The sequence below is a fragment of the Panthera tigris genome, chromosome A2, assembly GCF_018350195.1.
Source record: "Panthera tigris isolate Pti1 chromosome A2, P.tigris_Pti1_mat1.1, whole genome shotgun sequence".
In the NCBI taxonomy this organism is placed as follows: Eukaryota; Metazoa; Chordata; class Mammalia; order Carnivora; family Felidae; genus Panthera; species Panthera tigris.
In genome coordinates, this window is record NC_056661.1 from 6,653,302 (window position 1) to 6,675,731 (window position 22,430).

A 22,430-nucleotide genomic window follows, 5' to 3' on the forward strand; every position below is an offset into this window, starting at 1 on the left:
CCATCCTTGCATACATCATTCCTTCCTTCATCACTCCTAGTCTTTCCTTCTTCCCATTCATACCTTCTATGCATTATGCATCCTTCTGTCTGTCTTTCCTTGTATCCTCACTTTCTTCCACCTACCTACCTTTCCTTGCTTCCTTCCTCCACCCTTTTTCTTCCTTCTATCTATCCATATTTGCTTCCTTCCACATCTATTTTTTCCATCTATTTAGACATGGTTCCTCCCTCCTTTTCCCCTTCCACTCATCTTTTCTTCCTTCCATCTGCTCATCCATCTTCTCTCCTTCCCTCCTTCTGTTCATCACTTCTTCCTTCCATCCATCCCTCCACCCATCCATCTTGCCTTCCCTCCATGTACATTGAATTAAGACTATAATGCTTCTTGGGGCGCCTGGGTGGCGCAGTCGGTTAAGCGTCCGACTTCAGCCAGGTCACGATCTCGCGGTCCGTGAGTTCGAGCCCCGCGTCGGGCTCTGGGCTGATGGCTCGGAGCCTGGAGCCTGTTTCCGATTCTGTGTCTCCCTCTCTCTCTGCCCCTCCCCCGTTCATGCTCTGTCTCTCTCTGTCCCAAAATAAATAAAAAACATTGAAAAAAAAAAAGACTATAATGCTTCTGAATCTATTCCAAGGACTGGATACTGATAAACAAACCACAGCCAATTGAATGAATTTAACTTATTTTTCCTCCTATCATTTGGGGAAATATGGTTCTCATTGGACCTGAGGAGCCCAGAACCCTGCTGATGTTGGAAGGAGCAAATGAGGATACTGTGGTGTAAAAGACCAGAGATGGACCCATGAAGAGTTTGCGAGGGTTGTAAAAACACACCTCGGATGAAAGGGCATTTAACTCTTGAAAAAGCTACAAGGCCCTCATTCCAGGGTTTGCTGGGGATGCAATGGGAGTTTGGCCCATGAACTTGAACAAGACAAGTGTGCACCAAAAATCAGTGTGTCATGGTAAAAAAATTAACTGAGAGATGAATGAGACTGTGAGTTTTTGGAGTCAAGGAACTCCTGGTTCTATTATTTATTTGCTGTGTGACTTGGCAGCCTCTCTGGGCTTGGGTTTACTCATCTGTAAATTGGAGCTAAGTCACATGCTTGTAGCAAGAATGAAAGGATAAGGTGCATGTGCTTTGGGATGAATTGAGTCTCCCCCCAACCACCGAAATTTGAGAAGCTCCAATCTCCAGGACCTCAGTACATGATTGTATTTGGAGACAGGGTCTTTAGAGAGGTAATTAAGTTAAAAGGAGGCTGTTGGGGTGGGCCCTAATCCAATCTGGCTGCTATCTGTATAAGAAGAGGAGATTGGGACACAGAGGGACATGGGGAACATGTGTGCAAAGGAGTGACCATGCCAAGAGGCAGTAAGAGGTCACCATCCACATGCCAAGGAGAGAGGCCCCAGAGAACCCAGCCCTGCTGGCACCCCCCAGGTTCTAGCTGCGAGAAAATACACTTCTGTGCTCTGAGCCACCCAGCCTGTGGTGGCTGCTTTGGCAGCCAGAGCTGACTAATTCAGTATGCAATTTAGCACGGTGCCTGCAAGGCAGCCAGCCTCAGTACGTGTTCACTGAAAATCCAACAACTGCACAACTCTGATGTCAAGACACTCAGAACAATGAGCAGAGAGGTGAATAAAAGGATAAGAGAAGAGAACCCGGGGAGCGCCTGTGTGGCTCGGTTGGCTAAGCATCTGGCTCTTGATTTTGGCTCAGGTCACGACTCAAGGTTGTGGGATCAAGTCTCGAGTCAGGCTCTGCACTGACGGCAAGGAGCCTGCTTGGGATTCTCTCTCCTCTCTCTCTGCCCCTCCTCTGCTTGTGCATTCTCTCTCAAAATAAATAAACATTAAGAGAAAGAAAGAAAGAAAGAAAGAAATAAAAAAGAAAGAAAGAAAGAAAGAAAGAAAGAAAGAAAGAAAGAAAGAAAGAAAGAGTACCAGGGCAGCTTTAGGAGAATCTGAGTGAAAAACATGTGGGGGTCAGAATAGTGGGGGGACAGACTTGTGTGTAAGATGCTCTAGCCCTAGGCTGGGACTCTCCACCAGATCCCAGGGAGAGAAGGGATGAATGAGGGTCCTTTCCGGTTGTTTTCCTCATCAAGGACAGGTGGTAAAGGACAACAGCTGCTCCCCAATCCCAAAGTGGGGACGAGACCCAGGAAGCCAGGGCAAGGAATACTCACCAGTGGTAGTTGGGGCTGTGGCTCCATAGGTGTAACCTGTAGAGAGAAGGCCAGAGGAGCTGAGTGGGAGTTGGGGTGAGCATAAAGGAGTAAGGGAAAGGTAGGATTTAGGGGCCTTTGTGGGAAAAGCAGAGAGGGAGAGGCAGAAGAGGGATGCTTAGGGAGGAGGTGTCCAGATAGTGGGATCGGAGGTGGCTGGAGCCCATGGTACCATCATTGGAATGAACCCAGAGCAGAGGAGAAGGAGATGGGCCACAGCTTCCTTTAGAGAAACACAAACTCTGGCTGGGAAAGAGACCCTTGCGGGAGCACAGTCCCTCACCGTTGACACAGAGGCTGTCCCTGTCCAGGGTGAAGGGCCCCAGCCGGGTGATGCCATGGGTCTCACGGCTCAGCTCCCAGTATAGCCGCTCTCTGTCCAGCCTGGGGCCCACAGGGTCAGAGTGGACGGTGCAGACGATGTCCACTCCAGTGGCTGTCCCACCCTTCTCAAGCCTGGGGAAAGAAGGACATGGGGATGTTGAATACTGTTGGAGGGGTCCTTCTGGATGGGGACAGCAAGAAGGTAGAAGGCAGGAGGCGGAGAGGGTATAAAAGGGCTGGCTCTGAAGGCCAGAGGGGCTCTCCTAAGTGTCTCTTGTTGGAGATGACCCCCTCACAACTAAGAACAGAAAACACCTTAATTGGAATTGGCAGACAAGATCTAGTGGTTCTTCCAAGAGGAAAGCTTTCATCTAAAACAGATGATCGTCTGGATTTTGTAAGTATAAGCATGATGCCTCACTTCTAGGTCTTGAGCGTTCCTACTCCGGGGGCATGAAGAAGGCACGAAAGTGTTGTGATGGGTGCTGGAGGCCAGCTGTGCCAAAGGCATGCCCAGGAACTGAGCCCTGCTGGCCAGCGCGTGAGGATCCACTGGACCCAACACATCCTTCCACCCGGGGGTCTCACCTGAGCGAGGCAAGTCTGCAGCCAGCGTAGAGGGGGCCGACACTGGTCTTACTGAGCAGGAGCTTGAGCTGGTGGGGAGAGAGAGAAGGGTGAGCAGAAGGGCTGAAGGGCTAGGCGGGCGGGCATTGGTGGCGCTGACGGTGGTCATCGAGCAGCTCTCACCTGGTGCTGGAGGATCCTCTTGGTGGAGTTGAACTTCAAGGAACTGGGGTGCCCCATGTCCTCAGTGTAGTGCAGGTTGGTGATGGTGAAGTTCAGGGTGAAGGACACCAGAGCGGGGCCAGTGGCTGCAGTGAGGGAGGAAGAGAAAAATGTCCAGCTTGGACCACGGTAAGGGCCAAGGTTGCTTGGAGCTCTAACGGTAGAGTACTGGCAGAGGACCTAACTACAGCCATGGACTGCAGAGGTGGAAGGAGAGAACATGGAATTCTTCACTCGTTTCGTTCAGTGAGCGTGTACCAGGTGTCTCATGTGTGTGAGGCTCTGTGCTGGGCTCTGCGGGCCCAAGGTGGGGCATAGGCTGCTAATATTGAAGCCAGGAGAGTGGCCAGACCATCATGCTGCAGGGGAGCCCGGAGGCTGTGCATTTCCAGAGGGGTATCCAACAAATGACTGAGGACAGCTTCCAGGAGGAAGCATCACTTCAGATGTGACCAAGAGCATGAGTAAGAGTCAGCTGAGCAAGAGGAAGAACACTCAAGCGGAAGAATCAGCCTCTGGACACAAGCCCAGCAGGAGGACAGGGTAGTTGTACTCAAGGGACTTGAATGCTTTCATTGTGGCCATGAGGAAGTATAGATGTGAGACTGGAGGGGTCCTGGGAGCCCAGAAAGGGGGGGCAGTGACTATGCAGCTCAGGGGTTTGGACATGTAGATAAGGTGGAGTCATTCAAAGATCGTCAACAAGACAGCAATTATGTGGACAGAGGGAGGGACGCTGCAGCCGCTGTGCAGAGGACTGTAGGAGGCCAGAGAAGAGGCTACTGCATTAGGCCTGGCAAAAAAAAATGCCCATGGCCTGAATCAACGCTGAGTGACACAGATACAAGAAAGGACTTGCAAAATATTACAAAGGGAGAAGAGATGATTTGGTGATGGATGGATGGATGTGGGAGGTGAATGAGAGGGAGGGCCAAGGTTGACACCCATGTCCCTGCCTTCGGTAATAAGGAAAGGGAGCAAGTTTGGGAGGAGACTGTGACTTCAGAGTCAGAGACCAAGGGCCCCGGTGATGTCCAGGAGGTGGGTGGGTGGACCAAGCATCAGAAGCTGCTTCATGGAGTGGGCTAGACTCGAGATTTGGATTCTGAGCAGCTGGACCCACAGAAGCTAGATGCTCCCTGAAACCCATGGGAATGGATGAGTTTCCTTGGGGAAGCTGAATAAGCAATGAGAGAAGAAGTGATCTTGAATGAAGGATTTCGTAGAAATGATTTTAGTACCAGTAGAACCTTCCTACTTGAGGGCTTGAGGGTTGGAGCTAGAGAAGGATGCGGAGGTGACAGCAGCAGAGGGAGAAAACCACAAGGGATGCTATCAGAGGTGTGCTCCATCGGTGTGGGAATGGTGGTAACAGTGGTGGCTCCTGTGATAAATTGTGTCCTTGTCTCTCTGCCCATCAGAGAGACATCAGGGCATCGTCCTCAGTTGTGTTGGGGGGAGAGGCGGCTCCTGTCACCTCCAGCTCGGCCCGCATTTCCATACATGTCCTTGGGACTTCCCATCCAGAAGGGGAGGAACAGGAGGGAAGGCCTGGCTGACTGAGCAGCCCCCATCTTTAGGGGAAGGGTGGTGGTCACAGGCACACGAGGTCAGAAATACTCACTGTTGGGGGTGGTGGCTGAAGCCGGTTGGGTGTGACCTGCAAAGAGAAAGCAAGATGAGGAGGAGGGGAACGGAGAGGTCCTGCGTGAAGGGGCAACTTGGCTGTGAGGCAGCTGGACCATCCCAGCCATGATTCCTCACAAGGAAGACAATCGGGAAGACATCTCCGGAGAGACCAAAACCTTGCCCAAAGCACAGGAAATGTGAGCCCCAGGGGAAGTCTGAACTCATGTAGCGCCTGCTGCTGCAGAACCCACAGGGAGCAGGAGACCCACAGCCCGGCACAGCCCGCACCATGGATGGAGAGTCTGTCATCCCGGAAGCTGGGAGAAGACAGGTGCTTGGGGTGGGGACCTCGTCATCCTGCAGATGCCAGGGACCGGGGGCCTATGTCTGGGGCTTTAATGGGCATGGATCCCCATTCACCCGAGGCTGGGGTGGAGCAGGGGTGTGGAGGGCAGGCGGTGGGCTCCTGGCCTTTTCTGTTCTAAGGGCAGGGCCTCACGTGGTTGCAGGGACTTCTGAAGCCTCTGAATACTCACTGCTGGGGGTGGTGGCCCGCGTCTGGTGGGTGAAACCTGCACAGGTGGAGGGAGAAAGGGTGAGGAGGGGGAGGAGTGAGGGAAAGGGAGGAATGGATGGAGAGGAGGATGTGGGGACTGGAGAAGTGCAGACATGGGTGGCAGCCCCTCACCATTGATGTAGAGACTGTTGGGATCCAGGGTGTAGGGACCCAGCCTGGTGACACCACGGGTCAGCTGACTCAGCTCCTGGTACAGCCGCTCTCTGTCCAGCCCAGGGCCCGTGGGGTCAGGGCGGTGGGTGCAGACGGCATCCACTCCAGTGGCTGCCCCATCCTTCTCGGGCCTGGGGAGGGCAGGTAGAGGTAACAATTGATGCAGTCCCCAGGCAGGGCTCCTGGGACCCCTGGGGTGGGACAGGAAGGAGCCAGGGGAAGCGAGGAGGCTGGAACCCACCTCTGGCCAGCCTGGGACCATGCACACTGTCAATGGGTGGGAGGATTTTTATTAAATCGCAAGTCTGAAACCTGCAGCCTCACGGCATGGGGACGGGAGGGCTTCTACTTGAGACAGGCGGAGAGCTGGAATTGGGGATTAAAGCAAGTGGAAAAGGCATGCTTGTCTTGAGAGGAATCTTGGGGATAGAACTGAAAACCTCAAGGAAGTACCCTCTTTGGTCAAATCGAGGCAGGAGGAAATTCAGAAGGATGACCAGACTAGGGTCCCCATCCTACTGAGGGGCTCTGCAGAATCTGGGAACAGTTTGGGGGGGGGGGGAGGGAGGCGGTTACAATCAGAAGAGGCCTTGATCCTGGAGCCAGTGCCTCCTGAATTCCACCTCTGCTGAGGGCAGAGAGGGAAGGAAGGAAGCAGAGGGAACTCCTAGGGTCTGAAAGCGCTTAAGGCAGCCCTGGCCAGGGACTGTAAGGTCTCACCTGAGCAAGGTCAGTCTGCAGCCTGAGTACAGGGGGCCCACACTGGTGTTCTGGAACAAGGGTCCGAGCTGTGGGTGAGGGCAAGGAAACTTAATAGATGACCTGTGGGGCACCTGGGTGGCTCAGTCAGTTGAGCGTCCTACTTCGGCTCAGGTCATGATCTCACGGCTCTCGTGAGTTCCAGCCCCGCGTCGGGCTCTGTGCTGACAGCTCAGAGCCTGGAGCCTTCATCGAATTCTGTGTCTCCTTCTCTCTCTGCCCCTCCCCCACTTGTGCTCCGTCTCTCTGTCTCTCAAAAATAGATAAATGTAAAAAAAAATTTAAAAAACATAGATGATCTGTGATGCAGGGGCAGGATGGGTATCGGTGGGCGGGGCAAGAATGAGGTGGGAGGGGCTAGCTCCCGGAGGATGGGGCAGGAGTGGGCGGGGCTGGGACCAGAATGCAGGATGGAGACTAGGTGGGCGGGGCTGGCAGGGTGAGGTGGGCGCGGCTCTCACCTGGCGCTGCAGGGACCTCTCCGTGGTGTTAAATTTCAAGGATCCAGGAGGCTGCATGTCCTCAGCGTAGTGTACGTTGGTGATAGTGAAGTTGAGGGTGAAAGGCACAAGGGGATGTCCCGTGGCTGCAGCAGGGGAGGGAGAGGAGAGGCCAGGCTGTCAGGCCCGGGATGGATACGCGGCAGGGCCTGGGAATAGCAGCCGTCTCACTGGGGACTGTAGCAAGGGCTGAGGGTCCTTGGGGACCTAATCTCAGAACCACCGGTGTGGACACGAGACCATCACATGATGCAGGCGAAGGTGGGCGCGATTTGCAGGAGACAGTTTACCACCTGACATTCTTATTTACTCGAGCCCACGTTCAGGTACTTCCTTCCGTCCGCCCGACCACCCCCAGGTGGTGGCCATTTCTCTGTGTCCAGCCAACAGCACAGAGGTGACGCACAGCTGAGTCTTACTGCAATGACTTCCCAGCCTGTGTCCCTGATCTCTTCCCTCCCTGACAGCTGGAGGTGCCCGCAGCAGCCTCCTTCCCTGGTGGTGGGGGGGGGGGGGGGTGGGGAGAGCTCCTGAAGACCCCTGAGTACTCACCACTGGGGGCGGTTACTGGTGTCTGGTGGGTGTAGCCTGCGGACAGAGGGCGAGAGAGGGGAGGTGTTGAGGTGAAGCAGGACTAAAGAAGCCCTGGGGGTTGGGGGGGGGGCGGGAAACGTGAGGTTGACAGCTCAGCCAAGGGCAGGTGGCCGCTACTCACCACTGACACAGAGACTGTCCTGCTCCAGGGTGTAGGGGCCCAGCCAGGTGATACCACGGGTCAGCCGGCTCAGCTCCCAGTACAGCTTCTCTCTATCCAGCCCGCGGCCCGCAGGGTCGGGGCGGTAGGAGCAGATTGTGTTCACCCTGGTGGCTGCTCCAGCCTTCTCGGGCCTGGGGAGGGCAGGACACAGCGGTGCAGAAGGTTAAGATCCATCTGCAGAGGGTCCCTGAGGGCTACCATTATGGGGGCACCATGGGGAAAGCCAGGAAGCGGTGCGGTTCCTGTCGACAGGCCCCGAGATGCTCGTCATCCACCACTGAGGGAATTTGCTCCACATGCTGAAAATGGTTCCTTTCGGGGCCGCCTCCTGAGACCGGGCCCCTCTGTGTTTTATGATGCACCATCGTCACACTGCCGAGTCTCACTTAAAATGGGAATCTGCCTTTGTCGGGAATCTGCTGAAATCCTTCCGGCTCCCTACTGCCTGTGGATGAAGCCCCACTGTGCCGTCCCAACATGCACATCACGGCATTCACGGCCACCCCGCGCCTCCCCCCTTGTGGGTGAGAATGTCTGCTCTGCATGCTGGCTACCTTAGGTTCTCAGCTGTGGCTCCCTCTCCCTGAACCACTCCTCCTGGCCCGGAGCCATGTCTCCTGGCCACCGAGTCCTCCTCTCCAGGTATGAGCTGCCACTTCAGTTCCTCCTGGACCCACTACACTTCCCATCTCTCGGCACTGCAACAGTCTCTCTGGGCCTCAGTTTCTCATCTATAAAATGGGTGTAATCATGGTACCCAGGTATGTCTCGTGAGGATTAAGTCTGTTGTTGTAAGTATAAGGCTTACAACGGTATCTGGTACATCCCTAAGTGCTAGGGGAGTATCTGCCACTATTGTTTTATTCACCTCACCATTAAGTTATGTGTTTTTATATCATTAATCACATAATTCACATATAATAATTACATATAATTAATTTGTGTGCATATGTTTGCATGTGTTTGCATATAATTAACGTGGTACCCTCTTTTTGATGGCAGAGTCAATGCTTTGGCCTCCATGGAGATTTCAGAGCTCAGCATGGAGCTTGGACACAGTAGGTGCTCAAGCAATGCTTGTGAATGCAAAGAAAATGTGTAGAACGCCAGGGCAGTGGTAGGAGGGCACTTCTGCTGTGGGTGCATCAGTACCCTGGGCTAGACCCCAAGAAAGAGGGCCTCATTCCATCCTGCTCTATCTTAGCACCGCAGGGAGGGAATCCTTTCTCAAATTCTGTTTTTGGAGCCATGGAGATATCCTGGGGAGATGCCCACCAAGGCTGAACCCTCCAGGGGACCTCGGAATGGAGAGGGCCCCCTCATGTTCAGAAGCCCCATCACTCAATGAAGGGGGGCTGAGTTGCACATGTCTGCACTGGAAGGGAGCAGGGAATTGAAGGCTGGGATTATGGGGAAGGGAAGGGAACCCATGGTTCTTCCCAAAGAAAAGAAGCAAAGAAGCTTAGTGGGAACAGGTATGGACTCTGAGGAGGCTGGGCTTGAGTCCTGGCCCCACCACTTGACAGCCACTGGCTCTGAGAAGGCTCCTTAGCTTTTTTGTGCCTTGATGATTTCCCATCTATAACATAGGGGTAATAGTAGTGACATTAAGAGAGTCCAGGGAGATGATGGACAGGAAGCATCTCGCCCAGTGACTCTAACCTGGGATGCTCTGGATCAGGAGCCATTTGGCAATGCCTGGTGACAGATTTGGTCGTCACTACTTTGGGGTGGGGATACTATAGGCATCTATCGAGTAGTCAAGATGCTGCTAACTAGCCTACAGTGCAGAGGACAGCCAGCCATGACAAGGACTCTCTGGCCCAGAATGTCAGTAGTGACCATACACCAAGAACTCCAATGTCTGACTAAGTATTTGCTGTGTGTCAGCCTTCAGAAATATTTGCATGTAGTGTGGACATGGTAGACTGGGGATCATAGCCTTTGTGAAGGATCAGGGATGGGTCCTTTATGAAGGAATTCGGTTCCAGCAACTTTCCAGCTGCTATGATCTGTCATTTTGTTCCCATTAAATATTGCATGGGAGATTTGAGACTCAGGAGGATGGGAAGGTCTGGAGCAGGGCCTGGGGGCCAGCAGCCCAAGGAACAGTGGTTATCCCAGGCTGGGAGCTGGAAAGGGCTGAGGCCAAAGTGAGGAGTGAGCCCTGGAGGACCATGGTAAGAATCTCCACTGTGCCTCACTGGGCCATCTTCTCTGGGGGTCCCACCTGAGCGAGGTCAGTCTGCAGCCAGAGTAGAGGGGGCCGACACTGGTGTTCTTGAATAAGGGTCTGAGCTGTTGAAGGAGAGGGAGGTGAGCGGAAGTTCTGAGCTTGACGAGGGCAGGGCTGGGGCAAGTTGGGTGGGGATGGCAGCCGTTGGGGGACAGGGAGAGGTGGGTGGGGCATGGGGGAGGTAGGCGGGACATGGGAGAGGTAGGTGGGGCTGGGGTCAGTGGGTAGGCGGGCATCAGCAAGTGGTAAAGGAATGAGGTGGGCGGGGCTCTCACCAGGCTCTGCAAGACCTTCTCTATTTCGTTGAACTTGGCTGAACCCATAAGCTGCATGTTCTCTGTGTAGCGCAGGTTGGTGATGGTGAAGTTGAGGGTGAATGGAACCAGGTCAGGGCCGGAGACTGCAGTGAGGTTGGGAGAAAAGTCATGCCCTGAGCCACTGTCTAAGCTGGATTTAGGGATGGTGGGGTAGAGTCTGGATCCACATCCCTGGTGCCCAGTATATTCACATCTAGTTCAAGAGCTCAGAATATCTCCTCCCCAAATGGGAGACTTTATTTTGTTATTCTACTAATAGTAATGATGTTAATAATCACAACAAAAATAACAGCAATCATGAGAGCTGATGTTTGGTAAGAGCTTCCTCTATGCTAAGAACTTTCTATCTAGTATCTCATGTAGTCTTCAAACAAACCCTGGAAGTGAATCCTTTTACTTAGTCCCAGTTGACAGAGGATGAAAACAAGTTTCAGAGAAGTTAAGTCACTTCCCCAAAGCCACACAGCTATTTTAGGACAGAAGCCCAAATTCTAGAGCTTGAATGACTTAAATAGGAGTCCTGCCCATCTGCTGGCTGTGTGACCTCAGAAAAACACTCAGCCCCGCAAGAACCAGTCTATGCCTGTCTCAAACAGAGAAAGAGCAGTGTCCATCCGCTGGGGTCGAAGATCATACACGTAAAGCAGAGTCTGCATGATGTGACAAACAAGCTGTGAATGGTGCTGTCACTGCTTTGTAGACATTGTTGCTGTTGCTACTTACATCTGCTTTCTCTGCTTTCGTCTCTGCCCTTTGGGAATTAGTCCTGGATTTGCCCATGACTATTTCCATTCTACTCTAGCAGGAGGTAAAGCTTTGAGAGTTGTTCCAGAATGTACCACTGCATCTAATCTCACTAACCGACCCCCCATGGGTCCCCTAAGGCCAACACGGTCACAGGTTGGTCCCTGGCAGGTCACCTGAGGTAGATTGTAAAAGTGACCACAGATTCTACACCCTTGCAGTGTGGTGTGGCAGCCCCTTCTGCCAAGAGCCTATTTCTTGACTTTTGGCCGTGACTTGCTGTGGCCAATGGGATGGCCTCTCTTGCTTCTAGGAAGTCTGTGATCACCATATGAGGAAGCCACAGCTAGTCTATGGGATGATGAGAGTCCACATGAAGGGAACTGAGGCACCCCAGCCATCCGTCAGTTATCTTCCAGAAGCAGAGTCACCTAGCTTACGGGCAGGTGACTACAGACACATAAGGGAGCCTGGTTCAGACCCAAGGAACTGTCCAGCTGACCTATATACTAGAGAGCAGAGCAGTATGTGATTGTTTTAATCCAGTAAATTTGAGGGTCATTTGTTATGCAGTAAAACCTAGCTGACACAACACCTTCACAGAAAGCAGAGTGGATTAAAAGGAGTCACTGCTTTAGCCTGGGATTGAAAACCTAGAGTTACAGAGCTCTCCAAACCTAGGGATGGAGTTGGACTGGTCTGTTACAAAGGCATGGTCCCCAAAAATCATCCTCCCCACACTGTCCCCTTGTTGTGACCTGCCTGCACATACCTTTTGCCCTTCTCATTGCTAAGCACAGAGGCACGTGGGTGGGAAGGAAGGAGACATGGAGAAAAGGCTCTTACCTGTAGAGCTGGAGAAGGAGATTGGAGCTACTGAGGTTCCTGAGGGTGTAGAAATCACAGGAACTGAGAAGCAAACAGCATAAATAAGAAAGATGCAGCCTTATAACCTTGGAGATGCCGAAGACAGGGGCCCTTGATACCCAGCCCGAGTCACAGAAGGTAGAGGTAGGGGTATGGGGGTGACCAGGCCCCTCAAGGCTTCCTTCCTCCATGAGTCCCTGGCTAGGGTAGAGGGAGCAGCTGTTCCCACAAGGTGTGGGGGCATAGAGCCATGTAGGGTTTGAGCACTTACCACTGGGGATGGGGGTCAGTGGTGATCTGGTGTAACCTGCAGAGAGTGGATAAGAGAGAGGTGGGATGTTTGAAAAGTTTAAGCAAAGGATGAAGGGGCTGGGCCACTGCTGGAAGGACCGATTCCATCAGGAGGTCTTGTCCCTTCCAGACAGTGGGTAGTGCCTCCTATAACCTTTCTCTGACTCTCCACCTCCCTGTGTATGATGTAGCCCTTGGTGGGGAAGGAGGATCTCACAAGGAAAAGAAGAATGAGGACAGAAGCGTCTAGAGGCAGACAGGGATGTATCCTCTGTCCAGAGCTCAGGGCACCAACAGAATAATCCATCTGGGGTACAGGAGGAGACCCCTGTCACCACCAGATGCTCACCGTTGACATAGAGACGGTCCCTGTCCAGGATGTAGGAACCGAGCTGGGTGACACCATGGGTCTGGCGGCTCAGTTCCCAGTAGAGGCGCTCCCTGTCCAGCTGGAGACCCGAAGGGCCAGGTCGGTAGGTGCAGACAGTGTCAACTCCAGTGGCTGTTCCACCCCTTTCAGGCCTGGGGAGAGAAGGACCTGGGCATGGGTATGCGACAGAGAGGCATCCCGGGCAGGACATCATTCTATCAGCCCGCCTGTATGTGAATGCCTGCTTCCCTGTTTTTTGTTGTCCAGACAGGAGCTGATCGTAAGAGAAGGGGCATCTTTACACAACAAAGGACCAGAGTGGGTGTTTTAGAGTCAGATGACCATCGGTTCAAACCTTGGCTCCGTCACTTGTTGAATAATCCACATAAGTGGGTCTAACTCGGTTCTCCCATCTTTGCAGTGTGGATAATGCTCTAACCCTTTTGTTAGAATGTCATGGTGTTTGGGGGGTACCTGGGCGGCTCAGCTGGTTAAGCACTCAACTTCCGCTCAGGTCATGATCTCACGGTTCGTGAGTTCAAGTCCCGCATCGGGCTCTGTGCTCACAGCTTGGAGCCTGGAGCCTGCTTCAAATTCTGGGTCTCCCTCTCTCTCTGCCCCTCCCCCACTTGGGCTCGCTCTCTCTCTCTCTCTCTCTCTCTCCCTCTCAAAAATAAATAAAAACATTTAAAAATATCATTTCAGAATGTCATGGGGTTTGGAAATGATACTAATATCTAGCTTTGGTGCCAGATAACTCTTTAATTAACTGTTTAATTGTTTAACAAATATTCACAGAACCAAGCATTTACAGTCCCTAGCACTGGATAGCAGCTCTGAGCACTGGATTCTGCTCTGAGCAGTTGATCTAACCCAACTTTTGGGCCTGAGCACCTGAGCATGAGATGCTGCCTAGCAAAGACCCCCTACCCACCGTCCACCTGCCTCTTGTATTCCCAGCTCCCTGGCAAAGGAAGCAGGAAAAATTAACCCTGAAGGGCAGGTAGCACTGCCAGATTACTGGGGACGGACAGAGTGTCCCTTGCACCTCAACAGGATGGAAGTGACCTGCAGCCAAGCTGCTTCTAGCTCTGGTCTCCTAGAAACTTGTTAAAGGTGCAATGTCACTCGTGTTTACCGGTGATGCTGCTTATGGTGACAATGACCCCTTGTTGACGGCCTGCATCTTTTCTGGGAGGGCCGAAAATGGACAACAATACCTGACGGAAGCTATCGCTTTGGGCTTCCTTAGGCGTGGTAAACCTCTTAACGTGTCAGGACTGTTACAAGAGATACTGGTTACCTTTTGGGACATGGAACATGTAAGCCAGAGTGGCCCCATCTCCTATCCACTGATGTTATGTTTCTTTGCACATTAACCATCACCTGGATTCCAAAAGAATAGTCCTTGGACTTCCAAGAAGGTTCTTAGAAAAAAGAAACGTCCGATGCTTGCCGTGCTGGCATGCCATTTCTTGTCTGAGTGTGACCTGTTCGGACCTTGCAAGTTTGATGATTGGATTGGATTTAAGATGACCTAGAGAGGGCTGGCACCAGAGCTGGGAACTGTGTGAGACACGCAAGGTGCCTGGATGCAACATTTAAGGGAGTGTTGCTCTCAGGGGCTGTGCAGACACAGGGTGAGCACCTGAGGGGGAGCACCTCCTTAAATTTTGTGCCCTCGGCACCTACTTCCCTCCCCAGGCCAGGTCCTGGCCAGCCCAACCAGCCCATCCCTTACTATGCCTCCTAAGGCAAGACAAAGAAGTGTTTTCAGGGGCGCCTCGGTGGCTCAGTCCGACTTTGGCTCAGGTCATGATCTCACAGTTCGTGGGTTCGAGCTCCATATGGGGCTCTGTGCTGACAGCTCGGAGCCTGGAGCCTGCTTCAGATACTGTGTCTCCCTCTCTCTGCCCCTAACCCACTCGCATTCTGTCCCTGTCCCTCTCAAAAATAAATAAACATTAAAACAATGTTTTTAAAAATTAAAAAAAAAAAAAAGAAGAGGTCTCACCTTAGTGTGGTCACTCTGCAGCCAATGTAGAGCGGACCAATGCTGCTGTTGGCAAACAAGGGCTTGAGCTGGGAAGGAGGAAGAAGGTGAATGAAAAATAGACGTAAAAGCAACCGTCATTTTAAAACACCATATTCAAAAATAAAACAGCAGCTCCCCAGTCATCTCGATACAACACTTAATTCTCAGAAGAACTCTTTGGGATCAATGCTTTTATGATCTTAGTTTTACAGAGGAAGAAATGGTACCAGAAGGTAAGATCACTACTCCGAAGGCACATCACTTCTCCATGGCAGATCCAAGTTTTGAACCTAGAAACTTTCTTCCCCTCCAGCCGTCCGTATCCTCCAGAAGTATAGGAAGGAGACTCAAAGAGGGTGGGGAGGACGTTGGAAGAGAGGGATGGGTTTCAGGGGGTTCTCACCAGGCGTTGTAGAGCTGACTCTGTGGAGTTAAACTTTGCCGAGCTCGGCTGCATGTCCTTCGTGTAGTGCAGGTTGATGATGGTAAAGTTCAGGGTGAAGGGCACTGGGGCAGGACCAGCAGCTGCAGTGGGGAAGGAGGAGAAGAGGCTATGCACTGAGTCGGGTCTGGACCAGCTGTAAGGCAATGGGCCACTGGAACACACGACCCTAGCCTGCTCAGAGGACTCTATCATCTTGGAGATGCCAGGGAGAGACTACCCTCACCTGGGATGTTTTTTGGGTATCGTTCTCTGTTCATCTGAGGCTGGGGATGGAGTGGGGGTGGGGAGCGGAGGCAGTGGTATGTTCTATTTGGATCCTCATGCCCTAACCTCTTAAAGATGTCCCCTCGGAGGTTCCTCCCCAGCAGGCAAACCCGTGCTGCCCATTCACGTTTGTGTGCGCTACTGCCATCTACTGGTCATATCTTTTTCTTTGCTCAACGCCCAAATCCCTCAAAACCCCTAGGCTGGGTTGGATGAACATGAGACCAGGTGATGAACCAAGAACTAAGGACCCTAAGACTGTCTTGGCTCCAGCCAGCTTCTTTCTCCTACCAGGGCACCTTTGAAGACCCTCCCAGGTAGGTTCAGCCTTCAATGCCACGTTTGAAAATTTGCCTGAGGAACAATTTGTCAGCTAACAATTTTTCCCCCAATTAACTCATTTAATAAGACATTTTATGAATAAGTCCTCTCAAGTATATCCTCATTCAAAAGTATATTTAAAGCAAGAAGGCAAAACCAGCTTCTTTCGGTTGTCTTTAAAAACAATTTTTTTAATGTTTATTTATTTTTCAGAGAGAGATAGAGAGAGAGACAGAATGAGCAGGGGAGGGGCAGAGAGAGAGGGAGACACAGAATCTGAAGCAGGCTCGAGGCTATGAGCTGTCAGCACAGAGCCCGATGCGGGGCTCGAACCCACCAACTGTGAGATCATGACCTGAGCTGAAGTTGGGCGCTTAACTGACTGAGGCACCCAGACACCCCTGTTCTGTTGTCATTAAAACTCAATGTCATTGAGGGGCACCTGGGTGCCTCATTCAGCTCAGGTCATGATCTCATAGTTTGTGGGTTCGAGCCCTGTGTTGGGCTCTGTGGTGACGGCTGAAAGCCTGGAGCCTGCTTTGGATTCTGTGTCTCCCTCTCTCTCTCTCTGCCCCTTCCCCGCTCATGCTCTGTCTCTTTCTCTCTCAAAAATAAACAAAATTTTAAAATATTAAAAAAAAAGCCAATCCCCAATGATTGCATGCTGTATTATGCTATTAATACGTTCCCAAAATAATAACATTAAAGAGATGAGAAACAGATTAGTGGTTGCCAGAGTGATGCTGGGTGGGTATGCCTGTAAAATACCTTTGCAGTGATAGAACTGTTTTGAGCCTTGATTGTAGCAGTGCTTATGAAAATCTGCCTATGTAATAGAATGGCATAAAACCACACACACACACACACACACACACACACACAGAAATCCATGTAAAACTAGTAAAATCTGAGGTCTATAGATTTTCATAATTAATTTCTTGGTTTTGATATTATACTGTAGTTACAGAAGGTGTAACCACTGAGGAGAAATTGAATGAAGCATACAGGGAACTCTACTATATTTTGCAATTTTCCGTGAATATGGAACTGGAAGATATTATGCTAAGTGAAACAAGTCAGTCAGAGAAAGACAGATACCATATGTTTTCACTCATATGTGGATCTTGAGAAACTTAACAGAAGACCATGGGGGAGGGGAAGGGGGAAAAAACATAGTTACAGAGAGGGAGGGAGGCAAACTGTAAGAGACACTTGGATACTGAGAACAAACTGAGGGTTGATGAGGGGTGGGGGAGAGGGGAAAGTGGGTGATGGGCATTGAGGAGGGCACCTGTTGGGATGAGTACTGGGTGTCATATGGAAACCAATTTGTCGATAAATTATATTAAAATAAATAAATAAATGAAAATATTTTTCCTATCAAAAAAATGAAAAATAAAACTAAGAAGAAGAAGTACAGAGTGTGGCATGTTTATGTGCTGAATAACATGGTTATCTTAAATTTTTTTCATGTTTATTTATTTATTTTGAGACAGAGAGAGAGTGAGCGTGAGCAGGGGAGGGGCAGAGAGAGAGAGGGAGAGAGAGTATCCCAAGCAGGCTCTGCACTGGCGGCACAGAGCCCAACGTGGGGCTTGAACTCATGAATTGTGAAATCATGACCTGAGCTGAAACCAAGAGTTGGACACTCAACTGACTAAGCTACCCAGGTGGCCCAAGAGCTCTGTGCTGACACCGTAGAGACTGCTTGGGATTCTCTCTCTCTGCCCCTCCCCGGCTCATGCTTATTCACACACTCTCTCTCTCTCTCTCAAAATAAATAAACTTAAAAAAAAAAAAAGAGTTGGATGCTTCACTGACAGTCACCCAGGGGCCCCATGGTTATCTTTTACAATTATTATCAATTGTAACTGCACATTTCAATTCCAGTCTTAGTACACTGTCAACTTGGTGAGGGGAGGGACCACACCTGGCTCAGCGTCTTCTCCCCTCTGCCTGGCACAGGTCATGTGCCCAGTGATGTCCATCGTATTAAATTCTCTGGTAGTCCCTGTGCTGTGTGCTTCCATACATTTTCATTCAACCTTCACAACGACCTTATGAGGCATGATTATTCTTACTTGGCTGATGAGGGCGCTGAGGCACTGAGAGGGCTGGTCAATTGTCTAAGGCCAATGCAGCTGGACAGATGAGGACACGTTCTCTGCTCTTGAGGAGGTCAGAGCAGAGCAGGGGAGCCCATGGTAGCTCCAGGGTTTTTCTTGATAACTTCCAGATATAGATTTGAGACTCCTCACAAGGAGCTGGAGAGAGAAGTCACCTACCTGTGGAGCTGGAGAAGTGGGCTGGCACCATCGAGGTCCCTGGGAAGTGCACAGGGGTCACAGGAGCTAAGGATGAATAGTCTGGAGTAAGAAGGGGACTCAGAGTAGGGCATCTTTCCTGTCCAGCTAGAGCCACTGAATGTAGGAGGAACTGGGTAAGACCGTCAGGTCTCCTAGCCACTTCTCTTCCCCAGGCCCTGGGGCAGGGGATCAGTGGCTGTCCACCAGGGGTCCACAGCATGTAGTCATCAGGGCTGTGGGTACTCACCACTGGGTGTGGGGGCTGAGGTCCAGTGGGTGTAACCTGAAATGAGAAAAGGAGACATAACTGGGATGCAAGCAGGAAAGGGAGGTCCATGATATAGCCCAAAGCCCACCAGTCCCTACCCCCAACTAAGACTTCAAGTCTATGCAGTTCAGCAATTGTGATTCAGGGGTAACTTTACCTTGTTTCTAAAAGGCTGAGAAATCAGAGACCAAGTCCCCTGTCTTCATGAGCTTGCAATTTATTTGGGAAGACAAATACACCAACATTTCTAGAAATGGGGTTGTCAACTGTGCTTTTCAGGCTCCAGAGGGGATTTTGAGATAGACATTGACAGGAACAGAGATGGCCAGATCTTTGAATAGCCATTGACTTCAGCCAGAGAGATATCCTCTTTTATCAGTCTGGATAAAGACTTTGTGGCCCAGACAAGTATATAAATCACAGCCCTGAAATGCAGGGCTGCAAAGAGAAAAAAAGGATTTGCAAACTGGAGGGTCTATGGGGGTCCTTGACTCATTAAGGGATATCACGCAGGTGGAGAATAACACATAGGGTGGGTTCTATGATGAACTGGAGAGTTCACATCCCTCTCCATCCACCAGGTTCTATGATGAACTGGAGAGTTCACATCCCTCTCCATCCACCAGGGCGGTGGGGGGCAGATTCTTAGCTTCAACTTGTGGTTACAAAAAAGGTTGCTCACCATTGACATAGAGGCTGTTCTTATCCAGGGTGAAGGAGCCCAGCTGGGTGACACCATGGGTCTGATGGCTCAGCTCCCAGTACAGCTTCTCTCTGTCTAGCTTAGGGCCCATGGGGTCAGGATGGTGAGTACAGACAGCGTCAACTCCAGTGGCTGTTCCCTTTTTCTCAGGCCTGGGCAGGGAAAGACACGGGAAAGGGGAGGTGGGGACTCCAGGTAGGAGCCCGGGAAAGCCCTACTGAAGGAGGGGACAGAGAAAGCAGAAGGGCTGGTGGACAACCTGGAACAGCCTTGGTGCTGGAGGAGGGTTGGAAATGATTAGGACAACCAAGGTCCTTGAGCACAGAGGATATGCAGCATCTCCAAATACTGATGCCTTGTGCTGAGCTTTAAAACGGAGCTAGAGTATATTATTCTAAGTGAAACAAGTCAGTCAGAGAAAAACAAATATCATATGATTTCACTCATATGTGGAAGTTAAGTAACAAAACAGATGAACATAGGGGAAAGAGAGCAAAAATAAGATAAAAACAGGGAGGGAGGCAAACCATAAGAGACTTTTTAAAAAATGTTTTTATTTATTTTTGAGACACAGAGAGACAGAGCATGAGCAGGGGAGGGGCAGAGAGAGAGGGAGACACAGAATCTGAAGCAGGCTCCAGGCTCTGAGCTATCAGCACAGAGCCTCACATGGGGCTTGAACTCACAGACTGTGAGATCACGACCTGAGCTGAAGTCATCCGCTTAACCGACTGAGCCACCCAGGCGCCTCCAGAGACTCTTCAATACAGAGAACAAACTGAGGGCTGCTGGAGGGAGGTGGGTGGGGGATAGGCTAAATGGGTGATGGGCATTAAGGAGGGCGCTTGTTGGGATGAGCACTGGGTGTTGTATGTAAGTGATGAATCACTGGGTTTTATTCTTGAAACAGATGCTAACAACAGATGCATGATGGAGAGGACTTAGACAAGGTAAGAAAAGGCAATGTCAAATTGCTTAAACCCCAGCTCTGCTGCTCAGTTGCTGGCTGACTCTGAGTAAGTCTCTCAACCTGTCTGTAGCTCATTGTTTTTTTCATCCATCAAATGAGGTAATAGGACAGACCCTACAGCACTTAGCACTAGTAAATGCTCAGTAGAAGACAGCCATTTTTATTAGGCATTAATAGGGCCAAAGTTCTTGGTGTGAATGGACCTTGCAGTGAGAGAGACTGAGCCTTTTCAAAGAAACAGTGAGGTCAGCAGGCAGCCTTGGGTGGAGAGGGGCATGAGGCTGTGTGGTATCTGAGAGCCAGAGAAATCTCAAGGCCAGCGGAAAGGGGAAGACATAGCATTGTGGCTGGAGGACAGTGGTGTCTTTGGAGCTGAGGGCATTCCATCCTCAGACAAAAGGTCAGTGATTGGGAGATCTCACACAAAGAGTAAGGTGAGCCAAGTGCACATGTGGGGGCTCCCACATGCTAGAGTTATTCTCAGTACCTAGGTCTAGGCAAGGTTATGAATAATTTACTGTGTGTTCTTTATATGTTAGTTCTTTTGCTAACTAAGCACCTCTCATTTTAATCCTCACTATGCTCACACAAATGACCACAAATTCTTTCCTTCAGTCAGAAGTGGAGTCTGTTTCGGGGTGCCTGGGTGGCTCAGTCAGTTAAGTGTCTGACTTCAGCTCAGGTCATGATCTTGCGGTTTGATCTCATGGAGTTCAAGCCCCGCATTGGGCTCTGTGCTGACAGCTCAGACCCTGGAGCCTGCTGCTTCAGATTCTGTGTCTCCCTCTCTCTCTGCCCCTTCCCTGATCACACTCTATCTCTGTCTCTGTCAAAAATAAATAAACATTAAGAAAAAAAAAAGAAGCAAAGAGATTCCATCTCTTGAATCTGGGCTTGGCCATAGAACTGGAACTGGCCAATGCACGTTCACAAATGTGATACCAGCAATGGCTTGGAAGGCAGGTGTGCAATAGGGCTTGCCATTTCTTGCTGCTCTCGGAACTCTGAGCGTGTGAATGAGCCCAAGCTAGCCTTCTGGAGGATGAGACAATGTGGAGGAGAATGAAGGTATCCCAGACAGCAGCTGACTGCAGACACAGGAATGAGCCTCATCTGACATCAGCTGAGCCAACCCAGGCAGGAGAATCTTCCAGCAGAATCATGGGCTAACTTTGTTGTACAAGAAAGCAAATTGAGATACTTCAGCTGACAGGTGAGAAGGTAGAGGCACAGAGATGTTAAGTAACTTGTTCAGGTCACACAGCCTTGAAGTAGGAGAGGTAGGCCTGTCAGACTCTAAATAAAACTGCATAGGGGCACCTGGGTGGCTAAGTTGGTTTCGGCTCAGGTCATGATCTCATGGTTTCAGGAGTTTGAGCCTCGTGTTGGGCTCTGTGGTCACAGTGTGGAGCCCACTTGGGATTTCCTCTCTCTCTCTGTCTCCCCCACCCCACCTTTTCTTCTCATGCTATCTCTGTCTCTGCCTCTCTCAAAATAAATAAATAAACTTAAAAAAACCCACTATATAACCACTGTACTTTACTACTCAGTGATCCCAAGTCCACCTCTGAGAGGTCAGAAAGCAGGATTTGGTCACTGCTGGCTAGGTGTTATAGGCAGGCCAATCATTATCAAAAATGTGACATAAGCAGGAGAGAGAATTATGCACCCCCTAGAGCAAGGTTTCTCAACCTTGGCACCGTGCACATTTCGAGTCAGATCGTTCATGGCCCTGAGAGACCATCCTCTGCATTGTAGGATATTTAGCAGCATCCCTGGCCTCACTCACTAGATGTCAGTAGCAACTCCCACCCTTGAGTTTTGACAACAAAAAATGTCTCCAGACATTGCCAAATATCCCCTGGGAGGGAAATCATTCTTGGTTGAAAACTATGGCTCCATTGTGATAAAGCCAGCACGACTGACCAGTTGTTTTCTTGATGAGTTCCAGAAGAAAGATCTTTCGGAAAAGTTCAACCTTGTCACCTGGGAAGGGCAGTCCAAGAGGATTCTGCATTTTCTGGTTAGGAATGCAATGTGAGACAGACTGGCAGTTGGTGGTCAGCTGTTCTGGGATGATGGTCCAGCTCATGGTCCCTCTGCCCCCTGCACATGGCCTGCATGTGAACTCTGGAGTTCTCACCTGAGCAAGGTCAATCTGCAGCCATAATAGAGGGGCCCAATGCTGCTGTTCTGGAACAAGGGTTTGAGCTGGGGATGAAAGACATGGAAGTAAGAGGATGGTCTGAGGGGCTGGGAAGGACAAAAGTAGGCACTGGAGGGCATGCATTGGAGGGGCTCTCACCAGACGATTCAAGATCCTCTCTACAGAGTTGAATATCTCAGATCCTGGGGGCCCCATGCCCTCTGTGTAGCGCAGGTTGGTGATGGTGAAGTTGAGGGTGAAGGGCACCAGAGACAGGCTCACACCTGCAGCCAGAAAGGGCGAGAGGGGCTCCATTATGATTCTCTGGTGGGGATGGCTGTAGGTGGCAGATCCAAGGGTGGCCACCGTATCTGTGTCACCCTTGCATCCAGCCACACTTGGCCTCCAACCTGGATGGATTA

The 22,430-nt window shown here is 50.9% G+C and overlaps 1 protein-coding gene across 1 annotated transcript in view; it reads right to left on the reverse strand.

The window, feature by feature from the left end:
• The window catches only part of LOC102957519 (mucin-16), a 58,457-nt gene that overhangs the window by 22,943 nt on the left and 13,084 nt on the right, over positions 1-22,430 (reverse strand). Inside the window, exons 11-33 of the mRNA XM_042978062.1 lie at positions 22,168-22,292; positions 22,006-22,073; positions 18,872-19,044; positions 18,169-18,204; positions 17,901-17,966; positions 14,989-15,110; positions 14,565-14,632; positions 12,530-12,702; positions 12,161-12,196; positions 11,869-11,931; positions 10,237-10,361; positions 9,956-10,023; positions 7,684-7,856; positions 7,521-7,556; positions 6,930-7,054; positions 6,430-6,497; positions 5,668-5,840; positions 5,516-5,551; positions 4,975-5,010; positions 3,312-3,436; positions 3,150-3,217; positions 2,521-2,693; positions 2,199-2,234 (exon numbers count right to left, since the gene is read on the reverse strand). Of these exons, the coding sequence (XP_042833996.1) occupies positions 2,199-2,234; positions 2,521-2,693; positions 3,150-3,217; positions 3,312-3,436; positions 4,975-5,010; positions 5,516-5,551; positions 5,668-5,840; positions 6,430-6,497; positions 6,930-7,054; positions 7,521-7,556; positions 7,684-7,856; positions 9,956-10,023; positions 10,237-10,361; positions 11,869-11,931; positions 12,161-12,196; positions 12,530-12,702; positions 14,565-14,632; positions 14,989-15,110; positions 17,901-17,966; positions 18,169-18,204; positions 18,872-19,044; positions 22,006-22,073; positions 22,168-22,292 (2,172 nt within the window). The remainder of the gene's footprint in view (positions 1-2,198; positions 2,235-2,520; positions 2,694-3,149; positions 3,218-3,311; positions 3,437-4,974; positions 5,011-5,515; positions 5,552-5,667; positions 5,841-6,429; positions 6,498-6,929; positions 7,055-7,520; positions 7,557-7,683; positions 7,857-9,955; positions 10,024-10,236; positions 10,362-11,868; positions 11,932-12,160; positions 12,197-12,529; positions 12,703-14,564; positions 14,633-14,988; positions 15,111-17,900; positions 17,967-18,168; positions 18,205-18,871; positions 19,045-22,005; positions 22,074-22,167; positions 22,293-22,430) is intronic.